Source organism: Pristis pectinata, chromosome 7 (assembly GCF_009764475.1).
Source record: "Pristis pectinata isolate sPriPec2 chromosome 7, sPriPec2.1.pri, whole genome shotgun sequence".
NCBI classification, from domain to species: Eukaryota; Metazoa; Chordata; class Chondrichthyes; order Rhinopristiformes; family Pristidae; genus Pristis; species Pristis pectinata.
The window spans coordinates 59938929-59966203 of NC_067411.1; the positions used below are offsets into that span (position 1 = coordinate 59938929).

At 37.7% G+C, this 27275-nt stretch overlaps 1 protein-coding gene across 6 annotated transcripts in view; it reads left to right on the top strand.

Moving 5' to 3' along the window:
- dennd4c (DENN/MADD domain containing 4C) overlaps positions 1-27275 on the top strand; it is a 121575-nt gene that overhangs the window by 64597 nt on the left and 29703 nt on the right. For all 6 annotated transcript variants that reach the window (XM_052019222.1, XM_052019226.1, XM_052019220.1 and 3 more), the window contains 13 exons: positions 3038-3104; positions 3233-3291; positions 5464-5608; positions 5703-5878; positions 6503-6603; positions 7817-8035; positions 11427-11572; positions 12085-12123; positions 18062-18192; positions 23470-23599; positions 23907-24113; positions 24435-24563; positions 26314-26461. In XM_052019222.1, the coding sequence (XP_051875182.1) occupies positions 3038-3104; positions 3233-3291; positions 5464-5608; positions 5703-5878; positions 6503-6603; positions 7817-8035; positions 11427-11572; positions 12085-12123; positions 18062-18192; positions 23470-23599; positions 23907-24113; positions 24435-24563; positions 26314-26461 (1697 nt within the window). The remainder of the gene's footprint in view (positions 1-3037; positions 3105-3232; positions 3292-5463; positions 5609-5702; positions 5879-6502; positions 6604-7816; positions 8036-11426; positions 11573-12084; positions 12124-18061; positions 18193-23469; positions 23600-23906; positions 24114-24434; positions 24564-26313; positions 26462-27275) is intronic.

A 27275-nucleotide genomic window follows, 5' to 3' on the forward strand; every position in this document is an offset into this window, starting at 1 on the left:
AGTTGCTAATAACATAATATTTTGACCAGTGAAGGATTCCCAATTATGAAAGTGAAGTGCTGATCAGTGTTATGGTACAGTCAAGACTCATCTGTTTAATTTATAACAAAACTAGAGCAATTGGTACAGAAACACAAGCATTTCCTTTGTTGGTAACATTTGTTATCATGAATGCCATAGTGTCAAAATAAACTGATACAGTACATTGCAGCAAAACAGAAAATTCTGGAAATCCAGCCATTCAGGTTGTGTGGAGAGAGAAAGTTAATGTTTCAAGTTAATTACCTTTCATATCAAATTGTAAACCTTTTCTCTGTGCATAGATATCATTTGTTGAGTATAATCCAGCATTTTTTTGTTGTAATTTTAAATCTCCAACATAAGCAGCCTTTATTTATTTGAATAAATAGAGCAACTGGCATAGATTTCAACTTGAGGCACCACATCTAGGATTTTTAAAACAATTGGCTGAAATAATAACTATAACCACTAACAATTGAGCTAGTTGTGTTGAGTTACTGGATTGTTGATTGGACAATTGGTGTAAGCTGCTAAAAACACTTTTCCCCCCCCTTTTCCCCACATTCTTCCCCTCCTGTTTACATTTCTCGACAAATTAGCTGCACTAACAAATCTTCATTGCCCTCTTGCAACCATCACCACTACCGTGTGTGTTAATCAATCTGGCTTGGTCTTCAGTTTATCTCAAGTATTCCTTTTTGTTTTCTCCAGATTTTCACTCTTTCTTGCAATTTAAAAACTTTTGATTTCACCAGCACCTTCCTGGTTCTGGTGAAAGATAACCTGAAATATCAAGTCCGTTTATCTAGCTACTAATGGTGTTTGACGTGCTAAGTATTTCTAGCATTTTCTCTTTTTATTTCAAATTTTCAACAATGGCAATTATTTGCATTTTGTTTTCAGTGTTTACAGTGCTTGATGAGAATGCTCTAAAGCTTTTTCCTCTCATTGTTTGCAACCCATGATTAAGAAGCCACAATGCAAAATAAAGGAAATGCTGAAAATCTGAAATGTAGTGCTGGAAATATTCAGTTGGACAATCTGCATCTGTGGCAAGCAAAAGAGAATTAATGTTTCATATTGCAGAATTTGCATCTGACATGAAATCTTCCCTTCATTTGTCAAGAATTTGTGTAGATTGAATTTTTGTATTCTGATAACAATTTTAGTAATATGTAGCCTGTATTTCTGTCATTTTCATTTTTTTGTCTGTTAGAGTGTAAGCAGTCCACATGGTGATGATAAATGCAAGCTAGACATTATGCTGTCAGTATATAAACAATAGTAGTATAGCCAAAACTTCAATCCTGCTAGTACACTGCACTGTTGAAATACTAACAGTGCACCCAGAATTGCATCCCAAAGTTCTGGGCATATTTCCTGCCTAGCCCCAGACTCTAATCTTTTGTTGTTTTCCAACCAGTTTTTGGCTTTGTCTTGTCTTGTGGGTTTAATCAGATGACCCTTCTGCATTTGCTCCTCCCCCTTCCAATCAACCAAAGATCATTATTAGTTAAGCTTTGTAAATTAAAATGTTTATTTAATCTTGACAAAAGGTACTTTTTGCAACCACCCCCACCTCCCACGATGGCTGTCCTTGATTAATAAATAACAGTGAAATATATCTGAGTTTATTTTTTGAAGTCTGGATTTATTTATACATTAGACAGTGCTACTTGAGATCTTTTTGCCAATCGGTCCATTAATCAGTTCTTAGAAGCTCTGGCTCAGTGTGAAAATCATGTAATCAATCATGTTTTGAATACTTTTTACCCTTGTGTGTTAGGGCTCAAGCACTCCTGGCAATCAATTGTCCTAAAAAAAAATCTATGCTATAATTAAACAAAAGTCATAAATATTATCCATTGTGATCACGCAGTGCTGTTATCACTGCATTGTTTGCATCTTGCCAAATTCAATTGTTAATATAGAAAGTTAAATTGAATAATTAATTATTTACCAAATCAATTAGTTTTAAGTTTCAACGTAGCTATAGCAGCTTCAAGTTTCGCTGCGAATGATAAGTGGAAGGTTTGAAAAAGGAAGACAGCTAAAAGTTGAACTGTAGAATATTACTACAGCTAAATAAAAGTCTGTGATGCTGCTGCAAGTAAGTTTTTCATTGCACCTGTGCATACCTATACTTGTGCACATTGACAATAAATGCAATGTTGACTACTGATTTTGAGGAAAACTGCAAAACCCATAGATTTTATATACAAAGCTGAGTCTTATATTGGAGTTGCTGGACCACAGCTAAGGGTCATCAAGGATGGGAGTGATAGTGATGGATTGTTTCACTTCTAGGACTTTGTAAGCAGAAATCATCTCCAGTTAAACATTCAGAGGATTCTGTTGATCCCAAGCAACAGGTGGATCTCTTGCCTTAGCAACTGCTCATTCTCAATCTTGGATAACGATTGAGAATGACTTCATGTTCTACTAACATTTTACTTGAGGTTCCATGAGCTTTGGCAGGGTTTAAGCCCATGTCTCAATAGACCAGAACTAAACACTTTGACCTGTAGTCTTTACCATTTAAGTTGTCACAGCCATGTCTTGACATTGCTTTTCTAAAAAAAACTATTGTCATTAACTGTCAATTAGTTTGGAAGTTTCACAGTGGAAGTAGAAATTTTCACTCTCAAGACAAATGTAGAGGAGTTCGAGCCCAGCATTTTCTGTCAATACACTTTCAGTCACTTCCTTAGCATTTAAAACTACTGGGTAGTTTCCTCTTGTCCATGGGCTTTGTTCATTTGTGATTTTTGCTTAGCTAATGTATAGCCATTTTGTTTATTTTTGTTTTTTTAGTTTGTTGACAATTGCATGCAGCAGAACAGTCAGTATCAGAACTGAATCATAAGTAGCGTACTATTGTTGATGCTGTCTGGAGCCATTTGTTGTGATAGCACTGTTTTTTATGTTTGTTGTCCTTCTGTTTAATGCAAACTAACTATAATCATTTTTGTTTTGCCACTTATCATTTTTGAGACTTTTCTTATATTGTTTATAGGCATATATCCCACTTCATGCATAATGTTCCCTTCCCATCAGCCCAGAGGCCAAGAATCTTGGTTCAGGTAATGTGTATGCACATTGCTAGTTGTACAAAATTAGCTGTGGGAGTTGAGCATAATTTTTTAAAAAATATGATAATATTAGCTTGATTTAAGTTTAACTTGATACTGAATGTGTTTCTGTTTTGTAGCTGTCTGCACTTGATGCATTGATTCTGTCTCAGCCAGTTTCAACACCCTTGCCTTTAAGGTAAGCTGAAATAAGAAAAAGCTAAAGTAACAATCACTTTTTGCCCTCGTTCATGTGATTTGTTTTTATTATTTCTGCTTTTAGCCCTTTATTATTTTTGACCTTTGACCCACTTAAAGCCTCTCCTTTTGACAAAACATTTGGTTATATATTCTAGCATCTCCTCACGTGGCTTGGTCTACATATTTGTTTAAACCAAGTGTGACCTACCCAGATGTCTTGCTATGTTCAAGCTGTATATAAATGAAGGTTATCCCCTGTTTCCCTTGAATATTCTTCTGTTCATAAGCAGTTTTTCTTTGATTGATTTCTGATTTATTTTTCACTTTGCACAATTCAATACTTAATTTCCATTTCAAAATTTTAGTAAAAATAATTGCATTCAAATGTATGAACCTTACTGATTTTATATAGTACTGCTTAGCGTCAAACTTGTTAACCAAGCAGATTATACAAAATTTGTTGATCAAAATTTCTTGAATATCCAAAGAATCAAGTTCCATAATATTTGAATGTTTGCACCTTTTTGCTTCCATTCCTGAATTTATCCTGAGGATGGTGTATCTTGCTGATCATATTGAGTGCCATTAGTTCTCCAGTATCTTGGCTGAAGCCATAATTTGTGAACAAATCATGACATCAGTTTGATCCCTTTTTTGGCCAGCCTCCCTGTATTTTTCAGTGCAACTCTGAGCAATTTGGAATGTTTTTCTTCTTTCTCTTACCCCAACTTTCCATGCAGAGAAGCAGAAGTACTAATTGTAGTTCTGTTTTGGTCCTGCTGAGGGTGGCTAATTCTACATTTTAAAAAAAAGCTTGGCAAATTATCTTGTGTTGCATTTATGCAATCAAAAGTATGAGTTTGTGAAAACCTGTTTTTAGATCTATGCCCAAGCTGATGATGTGCCTTTTCCACTTTGCATAGCCAGTATCAACATTTGACACTTCCAGATAAGGTACAGCAAAATAAAGTTCTAGGTCCTGCCATGAGCCTCATGCTTGGACCACCTCCTAACACACTTGCCTTCCAACAGAAGCAGTTGCAGATTTGGAATGAGGTTGCCAATTGTTGAACTTAGAATAGTTTGGATGTGTGATTAAGTTTGTCACAACTCATTGCAGAGACACAATGTTATAACTGATTGAGTGGAGTTTACTAATATAATGAATGGGGTGTATTGAGCAGTGTTTTGTCAGTGCTTTGTGCCACTGATTTATTCTAACACTTGCTTTTTAAAAACTCAATAGGTTCATTATCGAATATAGTATGACCTATCAGCTGAAGTGCAAGGCTACCAGCCAGAATAATAACGCCTGAGTGGCAAGATGGATGTCTGTGTTTTATTGATTAAATGATCATTGGCTCAAATCCACAACTGCAGAAATCTTCAGTTAAATTTATCTGATCATTTGTATGTCGTTTGAATTAGCCACTGTTAACTGCAGATTGGTATTTGCAGTTGAACCCTGGTCACTGGAGCTGTGAGGCAGGGAGTCTATTAGTTGTACCACTGTGCCACCAGGTGTTGAGGTTCATGTTGAAAATTAAAATTTCAGAATCTTGATCTTTTAGGGAAAATGTTTCTTGCCCACAAATTACTACTTTAGTTGATCATATGAGGAGATCACAGCTTGAGGTATTTAGTCATGTTCTGTTTTATCGAATAAGCTGCATTGCTTAAGTACACATGTGCCATTATCTTAATTTTTTGTTGCTATTTAAACACATTGTATATGAACATGATATTCCAAAAGCTTATATCTTGGAGAAAGGAGAGCCAGTGGGGACTGAGGGGGAAGATTAGGGAAACTGAAAACTTGGAATTGAAATTCTGGAACTGGTTATGCTGAAGTGATTATATTGGAGTTTGTATGATGCTCTAGAATATTCAGAAAAGTGTTGTTGTACACTAATTTGTCATGGTAGTTTGTGTTAATTGCTCTGCATAACTTTGTTGGGAATAGCGTGAATAATTGCTTGCTTTAGAAGACTTTATTTAGGTTAAGTGTTTCCAACTTTAATCCATGGAAGCATCTTATTTAATATGTTTTCCAGTCTACATTTCTTGTGAATTCGTGACTGCTTTTTAAAAAAACCAATTTATAACCACATTAACTTTCTTTAAAGAAAAGTACTATGACACAAAAATACTTAACTTTTTTTCTTTTTAGAGGAGCAAACTTTAGCACTTTGCTGATGAACTTGGGTGCTGAGAACTGTGCAATTCTACTCTACTTTGTCTTGATGGAAAACAAGATTCTGTTGCATTCTCTCAGGCCTGCTGTATTGACAGGTGTGGCTGAAGCTGTTGTAACTGTAAGTATTGGTATATTAACATCAAGCCATCTGGATTTCTTATTAGCATTTTCATTAAAAACAAATCATTAATTTTTCATACTTTCTTTTTCAGATGATCTTTCCTTTTCATTGGCAGTGTCCATATATTCCACTTTGTCCATTGTCCCTAGCTGGAGTCCTTAATGCACCAATTCCATTTATTGTAGGTGTTGATTCACGGTATTTTGATCTTAATGACCCACCTCCGGATGTTGTGTGTGTGGACCTCGATACAAATACAATATATCTGTAAGTGTTTATATTTGCATTCTATAGCTTTGGGATAACTTTTGATAAAGTGTAAAAATTTGCATATTTTCATCAGGGCAGGAATGCAAGTCTTATCAGCATTGGTCTTGATAATTTTACACAAGTTAGACCTAAACATTTAAAATAACAGTCTACTGGCAACTCAGTGAGTTGAAGCTGGGGGAATGTCTCAGTCTTGGCATACAGTTGATTTGTATACCAAACAAAAATGTATCCAAAGAATCATTTTACTCAGAAAACAGTCCATTTAAAAAATAGAACCTGTAGCAGAAACTACAGCAGTCTGTCTCAATCTAAGCTTGATAATTACACTAGAGAAATGCAGTGAGTGGATGCGGATGTAGGATATAATATGTTTGAGAATGAAATAAGAGTTTGGGTAACGCAGGTGTCAATGCACATGCAAATGAAGATGTTAGGAACTGTATAGAATTATGTTAAATACAATGAAGTGAAGCTGAGAAGTGGAGAAGGAAGTCTGAGGAATGAACTGGTCTCAATCCAGATATAAATTAGATTAGGGGTTCAGTAAATTTACTGCATTCTTTGTGCACCAGATGCATGTTTGTTTATTGTCAGTTGTTTTTGCATACTTTTTTTTAGATCTGATGACAGGAAGAATTTAACCTGGAAGCAACTTCCAAAAAAACCTGGGAAGAATCTCTTCAGTTCTTTAGTGAATCTACAAAATCAGCTTTCATTGGGTAAGCATAAAGTATTTTCATTAAGAAAATGTAATCTTGTATTCAAGTTTGAATCATATCCTCAGAAATTGCTCTTTTTTATTTCCCCTTTATTTAAATTGCAAATGAGCAACTCAAAGTGATTATCTATAAATATTCTATTAATTTGATCATTTTCAACTAAAGTTCACTTCACTTTTTACATGAAAGTTCTAACATATTTTAAACTCTTGTTAATCCTTTGTTGTTTTGACAGTAGTTCTGCATTTAAAAATGTTGGTCACTTAGCTTCACCAGCAATGCAATTGCCAAATTTGAAGCTCTATTACTTCAGCATTATATGTACAGATGTGGTCAGACTTGCAGTGAGATGTGTTCTTGGACCATGGATTCAACCCATGGATCAAGCATGCACCTACTCTGTTCCCTTGTCCATACTTGCCTTCTGTGGCCACAAGGCTCCAACATCCTCAAGGTCTTGCTGCTGCAGCTATCCTTTGGAATGTTGTGGACTGCATGTTGCAGGGTTCTTTGGTCCTGAATCCATGCTCTGAACCACCATTATGGCCTTTTTTAAATTACTTCTAAGTGCCTTTGATGATCAGGATGACCCAGAATCTCCTCTGGGCTTGCAGATGAGATTGGGGCAGAGCACGACGTCACATACCTGGGTCTTTCTTATATCGTGTTTTGAACTAATTAGAGTATGGAATGTGCTGACCCATGAGGAGCATTTCGTCAGAGTTCCCTTCCGGGCCATGAGCAGAAGATGTGTCCGTTTCTCCATTACTCCAAATGGTTTGCAAAGAGGGAAAAGTTAGCTGCATTGACAGTGCACATATGTGTGGAGCAACATTTGGCAGGCATTTCAATTTTTGGGTACCCACAATTACATTGCTTCAGGTTTCATGTTTGGGAATTGTATAATATTTTAAACTTTCTAAGACATTGTCACCTACAGCTCTGTAGCAGTCCATTTCTTTAAAGGAAAAACATTAATTGTCCAATAACATTGGAAATTTGAAGTTGGACTGTCCTGTTGATATTTACAAATTGACTTAAGGCTGAAAGGATACACTTATTCAAGTTATTTCCTGTTCTCTTGTTTATTTCCTTACCAAATGACACTTTAATTTGGCCTATCACTGACTCCCTAAGTAAGTGCATGTCCCGTGGAGGTTTTTTTATTAACATTTGTCAGTCTGATTTGGATTGATTCTGTTTTATGGCTTAGTTCACAGAAGAGCACAGGAAGGGTCTGCTGTAGAGATGACACCAATAGAGGCTGATTTTTCATGGCATAAAAAGATGATGTCACTGGAAATGGAAATCCAGGAGGCCTTTTTGCGATTCATGGCATCAATATTGAAGGGATATCGAACATACCTCAAACCAATCACCCAGGCTCCTTCTGAAAAAGCTACTTCTGCAAATTCACTATATGATCTGCAAGGTATATTTAATTCCAAATCATGCTGATCTATTGAACATTATCTCAAAGGGCAGTTTGTACATTTCAATTCTGCTGTAGGTTTAAGCACGAACTACTTGGGCAAGCTGAAGTATACTTTTAATCTGATTTTTCTTTACCTTGAGTTAAGAATATTGCACATGTACAAATTAAAATTTTGTTCCATCTGTAACCCAGTTGGTCTGATGCATTTAAATGTTAGTGACAAATTTCTTTACAAGTTCAATTTTTAATTTTCATGAAATAGATTTCTATTTTTTGTCTCCAGTTGTATGAAAGGGCCTATTTCAAGAATTTATTTTAATATGACAAAATGTGCATCTGTGTGTGTGTGTATACACATTGGGCGAAATTGTGCTTGATCTTACGGTCTTTACTTGCCCAATCTTAACTAGGCCAGGTGCAGATGACTAATTTTGCTGGAAGACATTTGGTGAGGCCCTATTGGTAGTAGGCCTTTGTTGGTGAACCTCAAGAGGCCCACAAAATGCTCTGAAAGATTTTGCCAGAAAGTGAAATTGAGGACAAAGCTTTTTCTCCTGTCAAAACTGAGAGGCTTTTAATTTTTTTACATAGATTTTAAACTATTTGAGGTATTTTCGAAGCTACTTGAGTTGTACTTTTTTTCAAAAATGTAATGAAATGTTGATTTAATCACAAAGCATGGATAAACCAATATACACATTCTTGAAGTAAAATAACTGAAAATGAACACCAATCTTTCCCAATCACCAGACCAGGAATCCCCCAGCCTTTTGTGGCATGGGATTAAGCCGTGGATTCTTCAGCATAACACTGGAGAAGTCCCTGAAGAGAGGGCCTGGTAATGAATGCCATCTCTGGGACATAACTGCATGGGAATGGTTGAATCTTATGCTTCCCTTCAGAACACTAGTTGCAGTCACCACGATTTGGCCCTGCTTCTGATCAATTTGCAGTTGCCTATAAGAAAGAGAGGATAATCAAGCTGTATGAAAGTTAATAAGTCTGTGATACCCACACAACTGTGAAGTTTGCTAACCCTTGTTGTCTTAGTTCACAGTAAGTGTAAGTTAGATTAGGCACCAGATATTAATAAGCTTGCAGTCTCTACTGTATCAGTACCTCAAGCACAGCAATGTTATTGGAGAAAAGTTTCAAAACTTTCAGTACAATTGTATGTATTTGTTGCATTTCTAGTCAAAGCAATGAGATGAATTGTCCAGCACCAGTTAGTCATAGAGTCATATCACATGGAAACAGGCCTTTCAGCTGCCACACCCATGCCAGCATTTTTGCCTATCTATGCTAATCCCATCTGCCCGCATTAGGTACAACAAGCCTATTTAAGTGTCTACCTAAATGCCTCTTAAATGCAGTAATTGTATCTGATTCCACTGGCAGTGCATTCTGGACATCAATCACTTTTATTTAAAAAAAGCTCATTGAATCATAGAGTTATACAGCACACTGGTTCATGCCGACCAAGATTCCCATCTAAACTAGTTCCATTTGCCCTTGTTTGCCCTCTAAACCTTTTCCTATCCATATACCTGCCTTAACCACTTCCTCTGGCAGCTCATTCCATCTACTGACCACCCTCTGGGTGAAAAAGTCATTCCTTAGGTTCCTATTAAATCTGTCCTCTCTCCACCTTCAACCTGTGCTCTCCAGTTGTTGATTCTTGATTTCCACACCTAGGAAAAAGACTGTGTGCACATTGACCATATCTATGTCCTTCATGATCTTGTACCCTTCGATAAGATCACCCCTCATTCTCCTACACTCCAGTGGGAAAAAAAAGTCCCAACTTGCTCAACCTCGAATCTCCTCTCCATTCTTTATCCCTCAGATCCCCTTTAAAACACTTTCCTCTAACTTAAAAACAAGAGGGCATGGGTTTAAATATCCTGATTATGAGAAAAATATTTTGGTTATCTGCCCCATCTATGCCTCTCATAATCTTATAAACTGCTATCACCCCTCAGCTTCCTTTGTTCCAGCCTATCTTATATCCATCCCCATGACTAATGTCCTCCAATCCAGGCAATATCCTGGACCTCTCCAATGCAATATTTTAGAACAGAGTCTGCTGCTAATTGATACGTTTTCTTTTCATGTCATCACATGCCCACATCCCCACCCTCAAGCTTGCAGGATAGTGTGCACTCTCAATAGAATGGCATAAATCTGTACTGTATTGGCACTATATTTGTTATTTTTCCTTTTTTTTGAGGAAGGAGTACAAAATGAGGAGCTTTGGTTTTGAGGGGGTTAGTGCCCAAGGTTTAGTAACTACGAATCGAGCTGATTGAACTGCTTAAAATTTGGTTCTTCAAGACTCAATTGAAAACATTTCCAACTTTTGAGAATGAAAGTGGTATATGTTGTCAATTTGCAGGACGCTAGCTAATAGAAAAATGCGATCGATTTTCTCTTTTAAGATGTTTTTCCAGTGCAATTCCACCCCTGAAGTTCATTTACATTTCCATAATTTTCTGTTTCAGCTGGTCGTTTTTCACAGACCATAGCCCAACCATTTGTGTCACATTAACTTCATTGTTTTTATCCATCTCCGGTTGCAATCGTTCACACAGTTTGTCTTCTGTTTGCAATGTTACATGGTGCCTTCATACTGTTGGGCAAGGAGGACTCTGAGCTACCATATTATTGCAACAAGATGTTTAAACTCTAACAGGTGTATTGATTGGAGTTGTTTTCATGAAGTGCGTGCATGCAAGCTTGTGTCTTAGTGTTGTCTATTGCCTTATCTTAAAACTTGTAGAGGAAAATATCAATATTTGCTCTTTTTCTTGGTGTTGCTATACTCAGTGCTGCATAAGTGCAGATTGAAGTAGGTCTGAGCACAGATGCTGGGCATAATTTCTGAGCTTTATTTTCATCTGAAGTAAGTTGATAAATGAGAAGCATTTCTAGCTTGTGATTTAACTCTGCAAGCTAGGGAGTCTTGTTTACCTGCTCACTTTATATAAAATACTTGCTTCTGAGTTGTGGGAAAAATCTGTTGAAAGATGTTACTGATTTTTGCTGCTAATTTCCATTATTTTGTGACCTTGTGCTTTGATTTTGCATTGAGTTATTTCTAAATGCCCAAGCACCCCTAACTGAAGTTGAATATCCAAGTTACTACCAAAAAAGATTATTCTTTACTTTGTCCTCTTATATGATTCCAACAATCATTTTAAGATGATGTGACTTGACTAGAATGAAACAAATGCTTAAGAATTCATTTTTATACCTGATACCGCATGCCTCCTCTGATTACAGTGCCCTTCAAGTATGAGGCACCATCTGTACAGTTGTGGTGAAATGCTGAAGCAGATTTTAGCAGAACATGTTGTTGTTTCATACTTAATTGTTATTTTTTTGCTAGGATTCTTGAAGTCTCGTGATCGAACACATCAGAAGTTCTATGTTCAGTTGACTAAAACACAGATGTTCATTCGTTTCATTGAAGAGTGTTCTTTTGTGAGTGACAAGGATGCTAGTCTAGCATTTTTTGATGACTGTATAGATAAGGTGAGATTTTGTTCATATTCAAATATAGTACTGACATTTTTAATTTTAGTGAGCGTTTTTCTTTTTGTGTTTAAATACTGATCTCTTGTGAAGAACAGAAGGTATTCTTTGCTCTTCACAGGTTAAGTTCTAGGAGAACATATTAAACAAAAATTCAGAAGTTCATAAAGCATTACTCAGTAGTTGCATTCCAGGCTCAAGAATTTTGGTTAAAAAAAAAACCCAAAATGCTTAAAAATATGCAAACTCTGTGCGTGCATGTCATAAATTGAGAACACATACTAAAGAACCAATTGTGTTAATGATGGAAATTCATAAATGGAATGTTTATTTTTATTAGATCTTGGAGATCATTAAGTACAGGGTTACTTTTAAGACTGTTGCAAAGTGTAATTGAGCTCAGAAGTTTTTCAGCAGTATGCATTTTGCAGCTGCTTTCTAGTTTGTTTGAAATGTACCTGTAGAATTGAGTTTTTTTTCAGTTCCAATAAAGTGTTTACATTTTTCCCCAGCTTTTTCATTCTGACAAAGGCACAGAGAAAGGAACCAAGGTTAGTATGATTAGTTATGTACTTTATTTGATTTATTACTTTAAGCAACAGCATTGATTTTATGGTGCAACGATTCATCTGCACATTAAAATTAGTATGAGAAAGTAGTATTAGAAATTGAGCATCAGCTCAAACACATAGGTAGATAGGCTAAGTGACTCAGCGGTTCAATAGATCAAAATATCATATTCTGGAGTGGAAAGGGGTGACTTTCAAATTTGTACAATAGTATTAAGACCAGGAGAAACTAGTGGGGAACTACATACAATGTCAATGGTTGGGAATCTTTAAGACTGTGATCTCTGACAATTAATTAGCTTTAGGCAAAAGAGTAGATCTTTTAAAGGAAAATCACCTGTAAAGCCAACCTGAGAGTTCATGGAGGGAAAAAAAGGAGAGGATTGATGAAATGTGTGTGTGTGATCTTTGACAAAGCGTTTGACAAAATACTACATAGACATTAACAAAAGTAAATCCCATACAAGTAAAGAGACAGTGGAAATATTAATTTGAAGTTGCCTAAGAAGCAGAAAGAACAAAGTGATGAAAGCAAAGCAGGCTCCCACCTGTGTTAAAGAAGGCCACTATCATACTGGTGCCAAAGAAAAACAAGGTGGCATGCTTAAATGACTGCCATCCAGTGGCTCTGATATGCATCATCATGAAGTGCTTCAAGAGTCTGGTCATGGCACACATCAACTCCAGTCTCCCAGGTAAACTCAACCCACTGCAATTCGCCTACTGCCAAAATAGGTCCACGGCGGACACTATCTTCCTGGGCTCTAAACTTATCTCTAGAACATCTGCATAACAAACACACCTACTGTATGTCAGACTCCTATTTATTGACCATAGCTTTGCTTTAAACACCATAATTTCTAACGTTCATCTCCAAACTCCTAGACCTAGCACTCTGCATCTGCAACTGGATCCTTGACTTCCTGACCAATAGACCACAATAAGTAAGGATGGGCGACAACACTTCCTCCACAACCCCATGCCCTGCAAGGCTGCAGTCTCAGCTCCTTACTATACTCCCTATACACTCTCAAATGTGTAGCCAAATTCTGCTCTAACTCCAGTTACAAGTTTGCAGATAACATCGCCATAGTGGGCCAGATCTCAAACAATGACAAGATGGAGTACAGGAAGGAGATAGGACAAGACTTCAGGAAGCAGAGTGGAGTACACACCTGTCTGTATCAATGGTGCTGAAGTGGAAATGGTTGAGAGTTTCAAGTTCCTAGAAGTAAATGTCACCAACAATTTGTCCTGGTCCAGCCATGTTGACACTATGGACAATAAAGCACACCAAGGCCTCTACTTCCTCAGAAGGCTAAGGAAATTCAGTATGTTCCTGATGCCTTGCCAATTTTTATAGATGCATCATACAAAGCATCCTATCCGGGTGCATTACAACTTAGTACGGCAACTGCTCTGCCAGAAACTGCAAGAAATTGCAGAGTTGTGATCGTAGCTTAGTCCATCATGCAAACTAGCCTCCTCTCCATTGATTCCATCTACGCTTCCCGCTGCCTTGAGAAAGCAGCCAACATAATCAAGGACCTCTCCCACCCTGGTCATTCCCTCTTCTCCCCTCTCCTATTGGGCAGAAGATAACAAAAGCTTGAAAACGTGTACCACCAGCCTCAAGGACATCTTCCATCTCGCTGTTATCAGACTCTTGAACAGACCTCTTGTATGCTGAAGATGAATTCTTCATCTCCCAACCTACCTTATTGTGGCCCTTGCACTTTGTTTATCTGCACTGTAACTGCATCCCTATGTTCTGCAATCTGTTTTCTTTTTACTACCTCAGTGCATTTATGTATGGCATGATCTGTCTGGATGGCATGCAAACAAAGCTATTCACTGCATCTCAGTACACATGACAACAATAAAAAAAACCAATGAAAAATCATCTTCCGGATGGAAGGGAATGAAATAATGACCCCTGCACTGGTATTAGGTTCTCCTCTTAATTACAAAACAATTTCAAATCTCACTGACTCACTCTGGAATGTAATGAGTAATTTAGGGGTATGAAAAGAATGAATAGGTCAAAATGAATAGATTTGTCAAATAACAGACAAATGGCTGATGACATGTAATGCTGAAAAGTTTGAAGTGATTCATCTTGGTTAGGAGCAATGTAAACTGCTACATTTTGAAGGGAGTGCAGGAATAGAAAAAGAAATTGATGTGTGCCTATACAGATTTTTGAAAGTGGTAAAATAAGCTAAGAAAACAGCTTTCCAGAGCTCTAGCCTGATGTACACCCAAGACTACAAAATCAAGAGTTAGGCTAAATCTTTATGAAATATCTGGTTAGGCTTTGGCTTGAAAATAGTTTTGGGTACCATGGGAGCATTGTCAAGACCTGGATGAGATTACAGACAAAATTTATCAGAGTGGTACCAGGGTCAAAGGGCTTAAGTGGAGAGAAGAGTGAAGGTGGTTATGTTCTCTTCAGAGCAGGAAAGCATATGAAATTATGAATGATTTTGATAAAGTAAGGAGAAAGAATGGCAGAAGAATCTGTAAGCAGAAAAAAATTTAAGTGATCAATATGAGAACCAAACATGATGTAGGAAACGTTGTTGTACTTGAGTTTGTTTGTAATCTGGGATGTACTGTCTGAAAAGATGGTGGCAGTAGGTTTACTCATGTTCAAGGGAGAATTGGAATAGAAAAATAGTACAATGCAAGAAAGGAACATTTGGATTTGCATCACAGATTTCATAGTTTAAATTAAAGCATAAAGGATCCTGGGCTTTATGAATGGAGGCAAAGAGCAAGGAAGTCGTAAGGAACCTTTATAAAACTGTGTTTGTCCACAACTGTGATAGTGTCCAATTTTGAGCACCAAACTTTGAGAAAGCTCTGAAGGACTTTGGAGAAGATGCAGAAGAGAATTGCCAAAACATTACATTTTTGAGAGACTGGTTATGTGAATAGATGGAGAAGCTGGGGTGGTTCTTCTGGAACTTAGGAGTTTGTGAGGAGGACTGATGGAGGCACTTAAAATAGTCAAAACCCAAGCTCATCACTGTACTCCTTCTCAAACATCGCCAACATCACCATTTCAGAACCAACTTCCCTCCCCTCCCCTCCCAACCACTAAACCTTTGCCAACTACAACCTAGTCCCCAACTCAAGTTCTATACTAAACCAAATGACTTGTTCCTTCCAAAGGGTTTCACTACTTGGACACAGAGGTGCACTGACAGATCTCAGGGGAGATTAATTTTGTGAAAGGGACAACCACCAGTCAATGTGCAGGCCAGGGCATTAAAATACCCGTGGTAGGGCATCTAATTTGATGATGTGCTGGAGGTTGGATGTTGAGCAGTTTAGTATTCATTAAGTGATTCTACTGATGTGCCTATCCCCCAACTCCAACTGAATGTACAGTGGTGAGTTTGGGTGTTGACAAGGGAGATATTGATGCATTTTAGGGGAAAAAGCCAGTTGCATGAATTTTTTTTGAGTATATTGATATGGAAAACCTCAATGATTTGTCCTCATGGGGAGGAAGCAATTGACAAGAGGTTTGAAGGAATGAAGGCAGGCATCAAGACAGATGAATTTGGAAATGATTCATAGAGTTGGTCCTCGTCAGTCAGGGTTTCCTAATCCTACCAGCCTTGCCCTTCATTCTAACAGGAACCTGCTGGCCTTGAACTCTTCCCATCTCACTTTTAAAAGCCTCCCACTTGCCAGACATTCTGTTGTCTGCTAAAAGCCATTCCCAATCAACCTTTGCAAATTTCTGTCTAATGCCTTCACAATTAGCCTTCCTTCTATTAGGACTTTAATTTGTGGACCAGTCCTATCTTTTTAAATATCTGTCTTGAGACTAACAGAATTATGGTCACTGGTCCCAAAGTGCTCCCCCACTGGCACATCAGCCACTTGCCCAGCTTCATTTCCTAAGACATCAAGTATAGCTCTTTCTCTAGTAGGGTCATCTTCATATTGCTTCAGAAAACTACTGGACACACTTAACAAATTCTGCCCTGTCCAATCCCTTAGCCCTATGAAAGTCTCAGTCAATATTAGGGAAATTAAAATCACTTACTACTACAATCCTATTCATACACCTATATGCAATTTCCTTACATATTTGCTCTAATTTTCACTGACTATTGTGGAGCCTATAGTATAATCCCATAAGTGATGGGATTATTTTCTTATAAGTTTCACCCATATAGCTATATTGGAGCTTGCCCCCCCCCGGAATATCCCCTCTAAATACTGCTGTGATGTTCTCACTAATCAACATTGCAACACCCTCTCTTTCTCTTCCACCTCTGTCATGCCAGAAGCATCTGTACTCTGGAACATTGAGCTGCCAGTCCTTCCCATCCCTCAACCACGTTTCCATAATAGCTATAATATCACAACTCCATGTGCCAATGCATGCCCTGAGTTCATCTGCCTTGCTTGTCAGACTTCTTGCATTAAAATAAATCTAATTTAACCTATTAGACCTTCCTCACTCTTTGTTCTGCCCCTGCCTTTCTTGCCTGCTGGATTGGTCATTTTTCCCTCCTTCCTTGCCTCAGGTATTTTTTTTAATCTATTACTCTACTGCTTTGGGTCTCGCCCACCCCTACGAGACTAGATTAAGCCCTGCTGTATAGCTCTACCAAATCTCCCTGCTAGAATATTGGTCCTCTTCCAGTTCGGGTGCAATCTATCCTTGTACAGGTCACCTCTCATGCTCTCAGCATCACGGATGCTCCTCAGTGAGTCCATCTGCAGCTCCAGGCATTCTTTGGTCAGTCAGGAACTGCAGTTGGACACACTTCCTGCAGACATAGTCGCTAGGGAAATAAAGTTACCCTCATCTCCCACATTTTGCAGGAGAAGCATGCAACTGCCCTGACTGTCATCTCTAAAACACTAAGACTACAGAGGAAAGTAAAAGATCTTGCCTTACAACTGCTCAGCCTCCTTGCTGAAGCCCCTCTCGACAAAGCTTAAGCATTTGTACCTCAAAGCAGTCTTGTTTTTGGTGTTTGGGTTGAGGGTGACGTTCCTGAGAGAAGTAGGATGTAAATAAATCAGAGCTTGCATTTGCAACATATTTTTCATGACCTAGTGGCATACCAGTGTTTTAGAGCCGATTTAACACATTTCAAAGTCACTCTAGTAACTTAGGGAAGTGCTAATTCATGCATCTTAAGGTCCCACGTGACCAGATGATGTCATTTGTTTTCTAGTATTGTTTGAGGAGCAAAAACAAGGCAGAGGAGGGGGAGGAGTTAAATGGTGTGTTGGTGGGTGAGGTTTTGTCACATAATAAGAACTTTGTGTTGGGGAATATATCTCAAGGAAGCTCGTCAAGTTTATTGTCTTGTGCATAATTACGGTGCGATACAGTATGTTGAAAAGCTTGCAGCAGCATCACAGGCACGTAGGTCCAGGCAATGACATAGTGAATATAAATTATACATAAAAATTATACCATTTTGGTTGGGGGAGGGGCGGTGAACGCTCTGCGAGAGCAAGACCTTCGTGCAAAAAAAATAGCAAAGACGCATTCGAAGACAAATCCATGGGAGTGCAAGAGATGGTCCATTGTGTTCCATTGCTGAGGTAGAGTTAGGGTTGTGCAGGTAGGTTCAAGAACCTGATGGCTGTAGGAAAGTAGCTGTTTCTGAACCTCCTGTGGGGGACTTGAGGCTTCTGTGCCTCCTGCCTTATGGTAGCTGGAAATGTTTTCCCTCCAATGACTGGTTATAATAATAGATTTGAAAGAGAAAACTGGCTGGGGATTGTAAAGTGTGTGATCAAGTCTTTTAGTGGCAAAAGATCAAGGATTGTCTGAAGATATGAATGGGATGTCTTTATAAATGGGTAAAGTAAACAAAGACAGGAGGTCAATTAATTCAGGAAAATGTGCTAATTTTTTTTGTTTGCATGCATCAAGGTTGATGCTGACTGCACTGAAGATACAAAGCTCATTGAACTGGATGAATCACAAAGAAGTGAGCACACTGTGTTTATCATGCCTCTGGAACCGCCACCATCTGATGAGCAAGATCTGGAAGGGAAATTTAGGTATTATTCCATGGTCGTAGTCGAAATCAATTATGTGTACCCTAGGATGAACTTGTTTAATCCTTTCACTTTGGTTGGTTTTCAGTAGTTAACAAAATATTTTTTCCACAAATTCTGTCCAAAAATACTCTAGTGAAAATTATTCTTATATTACCAATCATCATCCTTAAAAATAAAGTTGTGTAATTAACTGCAAAGCTGTCAGTTTGCAAAAGTCATCTACTACATCAGCAAATGTTCTGTCTGATTTTCTCCTGGTATGTGTTCCCAATATGTAAAATCAATATCTGCCATCTTGCAGATACCCACACCTACAATGCTCCAACAACAGATCAGCCACCTTAGTAGTATGCGATACGATGGCACAGTGGTTAAATTGCTGGACTAATGATCCAGAGACTAGAGATCAAATCCCATCAGTTGTGGAATTTCAATTTGGTTATTATTCTGGAACAGTAAATTCTCCAGGCCTCTGAATTGCCAAGCATGCCACTTTGTTCATGGGCAATCAGGGATGTTGGCTTTGCCCACATCCCGAAAATGATATTTTATACAATGAGGGCAAAGTGGTTGGGGGGGTGACAAAATATTGGGGAATAAGAACATAAGAGAAGGTCATTCAATCCTATTCTGCCATGCTAGTCTTTGACCTTAAAGGAAAAGTCCTGCCCTTTCTCCTTTTCTCTTGTTTCTCTAATATCCAGAAATCTATCAGTCTTTGAATACAATCAATGACTGACTCTCCATAGAATTTCAAAGACACACTACCCTCTGAGCAAAGAGAATTCTCTTTATCTCAACCCTGAATGTTCTGTATCTTGCTTTGAGACACTGAACTTCTCGGCCAAAATCAACATGTTCTCTATATCTATCAATAATAACTTTTTCTCTTTCCACTGACTGCCTGATCTGCTGGGCATTTTCTACAGCTCTAATCTGCATTTCATAGCTTTTTAACGTTCCGTTGTTTTTCCTTTTTCACTTTTGTTTTCCATGGCAACTCTGGCCTTGCTTCGTGAAGGATCTTTGATTGGAAACATTAACTGTTTTTCTATCCGCAAATTTTGCCTGATCTGAGTGTTTTCAGTACTATTTCCCTTTCATAAATCCATATCGACTCTGTTCAATGGTGTTATTTTCAAAGGATCTTGACATCTTTTCGTACTACTTTCCAAACAGCTAATTTCAGATATCTGGTTGATAGTTTCCTGTTTTCTTATTGCCTTCATTCTTTAATCGTGGCATCATATTTGCTACCTTCCAATTTGCAGGAAAGGCACCAGAATATAGTATAGAATTTTGTCAGATCCTTGGGATTTATCAGTTTTCAGGCTTATTAAACTTTTCACCGGTGTATCTTTAATTTTTTTGCTTCCTCATGAATGCTGGACCCTTGATTCTGCAGTATTTCTTGAAGTTTTTTGTCATCTTCCTCGTAGTGCTTTTACAGTAGAAGTAGTGCAGTCAGTTTTTTGTTTCTTGTTTGTTTATTCTCGTAATGACTTTCCTGCTTCAGGGCATTCTGTGGTCTTGTAATATATTACTCTGTGAAAAGCTAACAATTATAGATCACTGAAGGAGATCATTGGAACAATGATACATTTAAGAATGCCATATTGTTTTGTACTTGGTGCTCATGATGTGGGAGGAAACAAATGCAAATTAGGTGCCTACTTTGCAGAACACTTCTATACAGTCTCCAAAGTTGACATTGAGCTTCCAGTCATGTGTCACCTTAATTTCCCATCCCATTCCCACTCTGACCTCTGTCTCAAGCCTCGTTGGCTGTTCTAACAAGACCCTATGTAACCTCATGGAACAGCACCTCCTCTTGCATCTGGGAATTTTGGAACCCTGAACCATATTAAATTCAACAACTTCACATTAGCTTTTCCTGTTTGTGTCAGAACTAGCCAGTTCACATTTATGGTCTTCCACCTTAACTCAGTTTTTCTGTAACAACTGTGTTTTGTCTCTGTTTTAGCATGTTCTCTTGTTTTCTTAATTCTCTTGCACTTACCGCCACCCACCCCCAAACTCTCTTGCTATTCATCCATTAACGAAATGGCTCCAAAAACATATCAGCACACCCTTGATCTTCATGTAATCATAGACTTTTGCTTTGGTGTCTCTATCCCTTGCCCCCTCTGCAACTTCAAACACTTTTTTTTTTCACTTCAGTCATAAGTATATAGCATGGAAACAGGCCATTTGCCCACCATGTCCATGCTGACCAGTGGACCCCCATCCATATTAATCCCACCTTCCAGCACTTGGCCCATAGCCTTCTATGCCTTGGTGAATCAAGTGCTCATCTAGAGACCACCTGAATACTGATAGTGACTTTGTTTCCACCACTGTCTTCAGCAGTGCGTTCCAGGTACTCACCACAGCCTCGGTGAGAAAGGACCCCGCAGATTCCCCTCTTACCCTTTAGTTATATTCATCTCTGATAAGGGGGAAAAATCCCTGCAGTCTACCCTATCTATACTCATAATTTTATATACCTCAGTCATGTCCCCTCTTAACCCCTTTAGCTCCAGGGAAAAAAGACCTAGCCTCTCCAGTCTTCCTTCTTAACTGAAACACCCTATCCCATGCAACATCCTGGTGAATCTCCTTTGCACCCTCCTTCAGCACTCTCACATTCTTCCTATGGAGTCGTGACCAAAACTGCGTGCTGTACTCCAGCTGAGATCAGTCCAATATTTTATAAAGTTGAAGCATAACCTCCCTGAATGAAAGCCAGCATCCCATATGCAGCCATAACCACATTATGTGCTTGCTCTGTGACCATCAAGGATCTTTGGACTTGCACACCAAGGTCCTCTGTTCCTTACTACTCTCCAGGACCTTGCTATTGATGGTGTATGTACGAGCCTCATTACTACTCCCAAAATGCATCACCTTTACATTTATCAGGATTAAACTCCTCCTACCATTTTTCAGCCCATTTCATCATGACATTGATATCATCCTGTAGCCTAAGACAACTCTCCACAACTCCATGCCATCAATCTTGGTGTCCGTGAACCTACTGATCATGTTGCCTACATCCATGTCCAAATCATTGCCATATATTACAAATGGATCTAATACCGATCCCTGTTATAGGCACCCAATCAGAAAAACAATCCTCTACCATCACCCTCTGTATCCCACTGCCAAGCTAATTTTGGATCCAATCTTGATGAAGAGGTATTGGCGTGAAAAGTGAACTTCCTCTCTTCACTACCTGAACTTCAAAGTATTTTCAGGACTTTGTTTTTAGTTCAGATTTTCTGCACTGTATCAGTTTTGATTTTCAGCTTCATTAAATGAAGTACGTTTTTGCACAAGCTTTAGACACTTGGGAATTTCAGTGTTTACTTTTGCTCCATGGATGTGTTTCTTGCCTTTACTTAATTTTAATGGAGTTATTATAAATGAACATTGTAATTATCCACAAATCCTTAAGTATTGTGGTTTCTGTGATTTCAGCAAATGGAAAACCGTGGCGAGGTTTAAAAAGATGTGATTGAAGTACTGTTTTGAATCACTAGCTAATTTATATCAATGTGATATATATTACGAGTCTTTGTTGCATATTGATTTCTGAATGCTGATTAACTGTAGCTTCACTTTAATCTAACTGGGTGACATGTATTTGTTGCATTGATATTTTTCCTGAATGATGCTGGTGGTTACTTTTTTTTAAAAGAATCTAGTATTAAAAGTAGTTTAAAGCACTGAAAGCTGAGCAACCTTCCTCCTCACTTCCAGCTTTCAGCCCAGCACTTTGATCAGCTGCTAAAAATTGATAGTACGTTGTTGAAACTCATCACCAGGTCCCCAAACAAGTATTCACTCTTCAGTGCATGATTCATCAGGAAAAAAGATGTTGCTGGGACAAGAGAAATGCTAATTACATTTCTAATGCATTTGATACATTTTGAGTTGAGACCTGGAATGTTCTAAAATACATTGCGAGAGTCTCAATATAACTAATCCAATGGTTGCTTCTTTTTTCATTTTAAACTTAATTAGCACAGTGGTTGGTAAGTTATCGATCAGTTTATTGGCATTATCTGCTCAAACTGTGAAATTGAAGTGGATAGTGAGCTGATGAACAGTGGTAGTTATGTTCAAATGGGAACTTGAGGGATGAGGGTATGAAGATAGACAGCTCATTTATTACACTTGGTGACTTGCTGAACACAGTTACAGTAAAGCTGAAATGTATCTTAGTTACTGACTAATTTAACCTTTATGTTCTGTGTAAAGGACTGTCCTGCCAAATATATCCATTCATTATTTCCCTCATTGGTTAGAAATTGTGGAGATTATAGCTATTATTTTGTTTTTTTTTGTGCAATCACTGCCAGCAAATTTTCTTAGTTGACTGATGATGCCAGGTTGCATTATTTGAACAGTATCATCCTTGGTTGCCAGCCATTGTGTTCTATGTAAGTCATCAGGTATTAATCAAGGCAAGTATTGATTCAAAGTACATCCATCATTTGTGCAGTGTTTCACATAAAATTTCTATAATTAATATTGAGGCACAGGATTTTGTTAAACATGGGATATATACTTGTGACAATTTATTAAATTGACTGGGGGTCTAAATTTGCTAACTGCAACTCAAAAATTGATTGGAATGAAATGAAACACTTCAGAAAATATAAACGCAAGTCCAGTTAAGGTTTTTGGAGCAAAGAGAAGTTCAAGTGGGATACATGTAGCCTGGGTCATTAGATTTTTGTTTATTTAGTCATTATTTTTCTACTAAGGCATCAGAAGCATTTTGATTTGGTGTATGTTAAAACAGTGATTTTATTGAAGCAAGTACAGATTTTATCTTTCTGGTTAACTTTCAACATCTCCATAATAATGTGATGACTGAACTGTAAATGTGGTACTTGCTTGTTGGGTAATTGTTAATTGGTTCTATTATGGGTAAGCCTGGTTTACAGGTATTTATTATAAACAATCAACACTAGCAATGTTGCACCAAAAAGGAGAGACATTGTTATATTTCCTTTGAAGAAATGTACGACATTTTGAGATGGTTCTTGACTGCCTTTGCATAATTTACTGGGTTATATTTGTTGCAGGAAGAAGCCTAGTGTATTTGATTGGCTGTTAAATAAAACTTGTGTTGATTAGAAAAGTTTTAAGGGAATTGAGAATTGTCATTAAACAATTAATTTTCAGCACATGTTGTAGTTTGGAATTATTATAAATGAGTTAGAATAAGGGAACAGTTTTGGAGAGCTTATGTTATTTTTATTTTAGCTATGAAACATTCCCAGTACTTAAACCAGAGCTGTTTGACAGACCGCAAGAAATGAAAATGCCCATCAGGCTATTAATTGGAGGTACGGTCCCCAGCAGTCCAGCTCTAATGGCAAAGCGAACTAAACAGGTGAGAGGTGTTTAAATGTACTTGGCTTGTACAGAAATATGATCTGGTATTGCATCTCGTTCTTAAGTAATTTCTATTCACATGCCAGTTCATAAATGTAAAGAGTTACTGACGTGTTTTCTGGAAATGGTAGTATCAAAACAAAATAAAAATCGTTATAATGTGCCAAACTTTGGTTATATCTGAAGATGTTAATTTATTAAAAATGACAATGAACAGTAAATAATTGAAAAACGTTGAAAAGTTTGTACTGTTACACTTTTGCATTGGTAGAAACTGGAGAAATGATCAATACCTTGCTTTACAGGAGATGAAAGCTGCTCAGAAAATTGCTAAGAAATACTTCTCAATTCCTGCACTTTGGTTCAAGTGCTTATTCAGCCATTGTTACAGTCTTTGGTTCATTTGCTTGCCAGCATATGTTGGAGTTTCTCATTCTAAGGTCAGAGCACTGCAGCAAGCATATGGTGTTCTCATGAAAATGAGAAATTTGAAGGTTGATCCACTGGATGAGGCAAGTGCACATTTCACCAAAAAAAAAGTTGTGGTTAATTTGAAGCAAGTGGTACAATTATTTTTGAGTAACAAAGTGTTGATTACCTGTTCACAATAATGAAATCTGAGAGAATCTAATATGTTAACATTTGTGAATAGTGCTGTCACCTATTCAAATTTTATAAGATTTTTCCAGTTATTTGGGGATGGGTTCTTTTGCTAGATTAAGAAATATTTCATTAATTGTGCTGGAACTGAGACAAATTGTGTTTATTTTGTTTTTGTTCACTCTTTATTCTGTTCAAACCACAAATGAATTTTTTTTTCTTATGATGTCTAGGTGTGCTACAGGGTTTTAATGCAATTGTGTGGACTCTTGGGACACCCAGTACTTGCTGTTAGAGTTCTGTTTGAAATGAAAAATGCAGGTGTGCAACCAAATGCCATTACTTATGGTTACTACAACAAAGTAAGTTGAAAACCAAGCCTATTTTCATTATGGTTCAGGAATATTATATAAAATATTTTTTCATGATCTCAAAATCATCACAACAAATTCAAGATGACAGATAATGGGAAAATTCCTTTCTTCCACTGTTTAACAACAAAATCTTGTGAACTGTGAGCAAATTTCTATCATGGAGTTGTTGTCATAATGCACTGGCACCCCAAAGTGGTGATTAAGGATCATTGCACAGTAGAAACAGATAATTATTAGTCTTGACAGCTTTATGTTAGGTGGATGAAGTGGCAATGAAATGACATAGTCTTGGATGTAGTTTAAAACAGAATATATTTACAACAAGTAAGAGTTAACCTAAAGTGTATTGCCCTGAATCTGCACAGTGCATGTTACTTTTCATGCGGAGGATATTGGGGCATGATACCTACTGCTGTCAGTTACATTTAGGCCATCAACAAGTCATTGTGTTCCAGTTGTTTGTTTTTCTTCAGTTAGTGCTACCAATATGATTGGTACAATTTCAGTCAGTTATTGTTTGGATATTGTACGGGTTAGTAGGTTAACATGGGTGTAAGCGGGGGCTCGTTGGGCTGGAAGGGCCTGTTACCATGCTGTATAAATTATTGTTTGGATCAAAATTCCCCCGACATCCATTTTGCCTGCAATCTTCCTCTCTCACCTCCCTTTTTGTTTCTACCATCTTCTTCTGCCCTCTTTTGGTCTCCTTTTCAACTGTCCCAGGGTGGTCTCCTGAATCTCTGAACTACTTTCATTATAGCTGCTGGTTCAAAGCAAAGCCATTAACATCAAGAATCCAATGTTGAGCTAGCTGCAGTGCCATTTTGTAGACATCCTGTGGTCAGGCCTGCAGGAGCATTTCTAATCAGAGGTGGTAGTCGGGGAGCAAAAGGGGCCCTGTCATCTACCTAAGCTGTCCTCTGATAGGCCCTAGTTTTGATCACACGTTTAGCAAAATCTAGTTGCATGAGAGATTATTAATTCCACATTCTAATTAAATATTTGGAAATTGGGTGCATGGATGTGATTTCACAATTTCATGCAGTGCTCACGTTTGACGTTTTGAGTTTGAATTCTGAGTTGACAAATTAGCACCTGTTTTTTGTTTAACATGCCTTTCGTTGGAGTGAAAGTTGACAGAAATGATATCCACAGTAGAGTGATATGAGTCTGTAGTGTTGTATGTGCCAATATTTTCTAAAACAAATTGGGCATTTATGTATTTATATTTGTGTATAGCCATGCTTGCATTCAAATTAAGGACACATGTTCAACATAGTTACCTTTTCATTGCCATGAGTGGTTTTAAAGTTTGCTATGCAGATTAGTTACACTGCACCTGGTGTGCGAAGAAGACCTTGGGGTTGCAGCACCTGCATTCCAATTGGCATCAGATCGGTAACTTCCATGTCGAAGTGCTGCAATGCTTATAAATAACAGATTGAATTATTGTTACAATAGTCATATAGCCTGGTTATTCTTGGTGGGTATGATGGTTAAGTCATTGGAGTATAACCCAAATCCTGGGCTAACAGTCCAAAGTTAAATACTGGTCAGCGATGAGCACATACTTTTAAAAAAAAAAATGAATAAATTAAAGAAAAAGGTCTACAGTCTGTTTACCTGACTGTCTAATCGCCAGGGCTGGGTGAGTACATGTTAAGTAGAAAAAAAATAAAAATGACGACAATTGTAAGAATTTTCATTTACTGAATGTTGTTGATGGATGTTGTGACAGGCTGTTTTGGAGAGTCCCTGGCCCAGTAGTAATCGCAGTGGTTGTTTTCTATGGACAAAAGTGCGGAATGTGGTTCGAGGTGTTGCACAATTTCGTCAAACCTTTAAAAAGTCAAGCTCTTCAAATGCTCAAGTTTCATTGATCTCAGGTAATCTTTATAAAGGAACAAAATTAGTTGATGTATTTATGGGAATTTTTTTTTATGCAACAGATTCTTGACTTGAAAATTGATATCAGAAGTACAATTTCCAGATTTCTGGTACAACTTTCTGCCTTGATAGTTTGCTGAATAATAAAAGGGTTATGAGATCTAGGGTGTTTCAACGTGTAATACACTAATAGGTGTGAGAGCCAGATGGAGCAAGTAGGGCTGGAGCTGGTTGATGTAATACCTTTGCAAATATTGTGCCATTCATTAATGTTGTTTAATTGAAACTGACTCTGTTGTTTTGGATACCTGGTGAAGACACATTTGGTACCATTAAACCAAAGTTTGAAGACTGCACTATATATTTTGGCTAATAATTTTATTAGTAATAAAGTGTGTATATATAAGCGGGCAACAAATTGAAAAGAAGCCTGATAATCAGTCCTTGGCTCCATTGCATTAAGTACTCAAGTATTTTTGAATTTGGATTTGTGCAAACTGCTGGCAATGTGATGGTAGGACGATAGCTGTAGTGAAGAATTATAGAAATCAAAAGTAGATCATAACTGGGGAACTACTTCAACAGGAAGATTTCAGGGATGATATGAGTTAATGATTGAATTTGTAGATCAGGTTGCATGGATAACCAAATGATGCATCATGTGGAAGAACAATCAGCATCTTTCTGTCCAGCAGTGTTTTTTTGCAGACTTCAAGAAATATTTCCCTGATGGTGGTGCATTTTGGTCAACTGGGAGACTTTGGCATGCAATTGGCCAACTATTTACCTTGCTAATTAATGAGATTTAAAGCT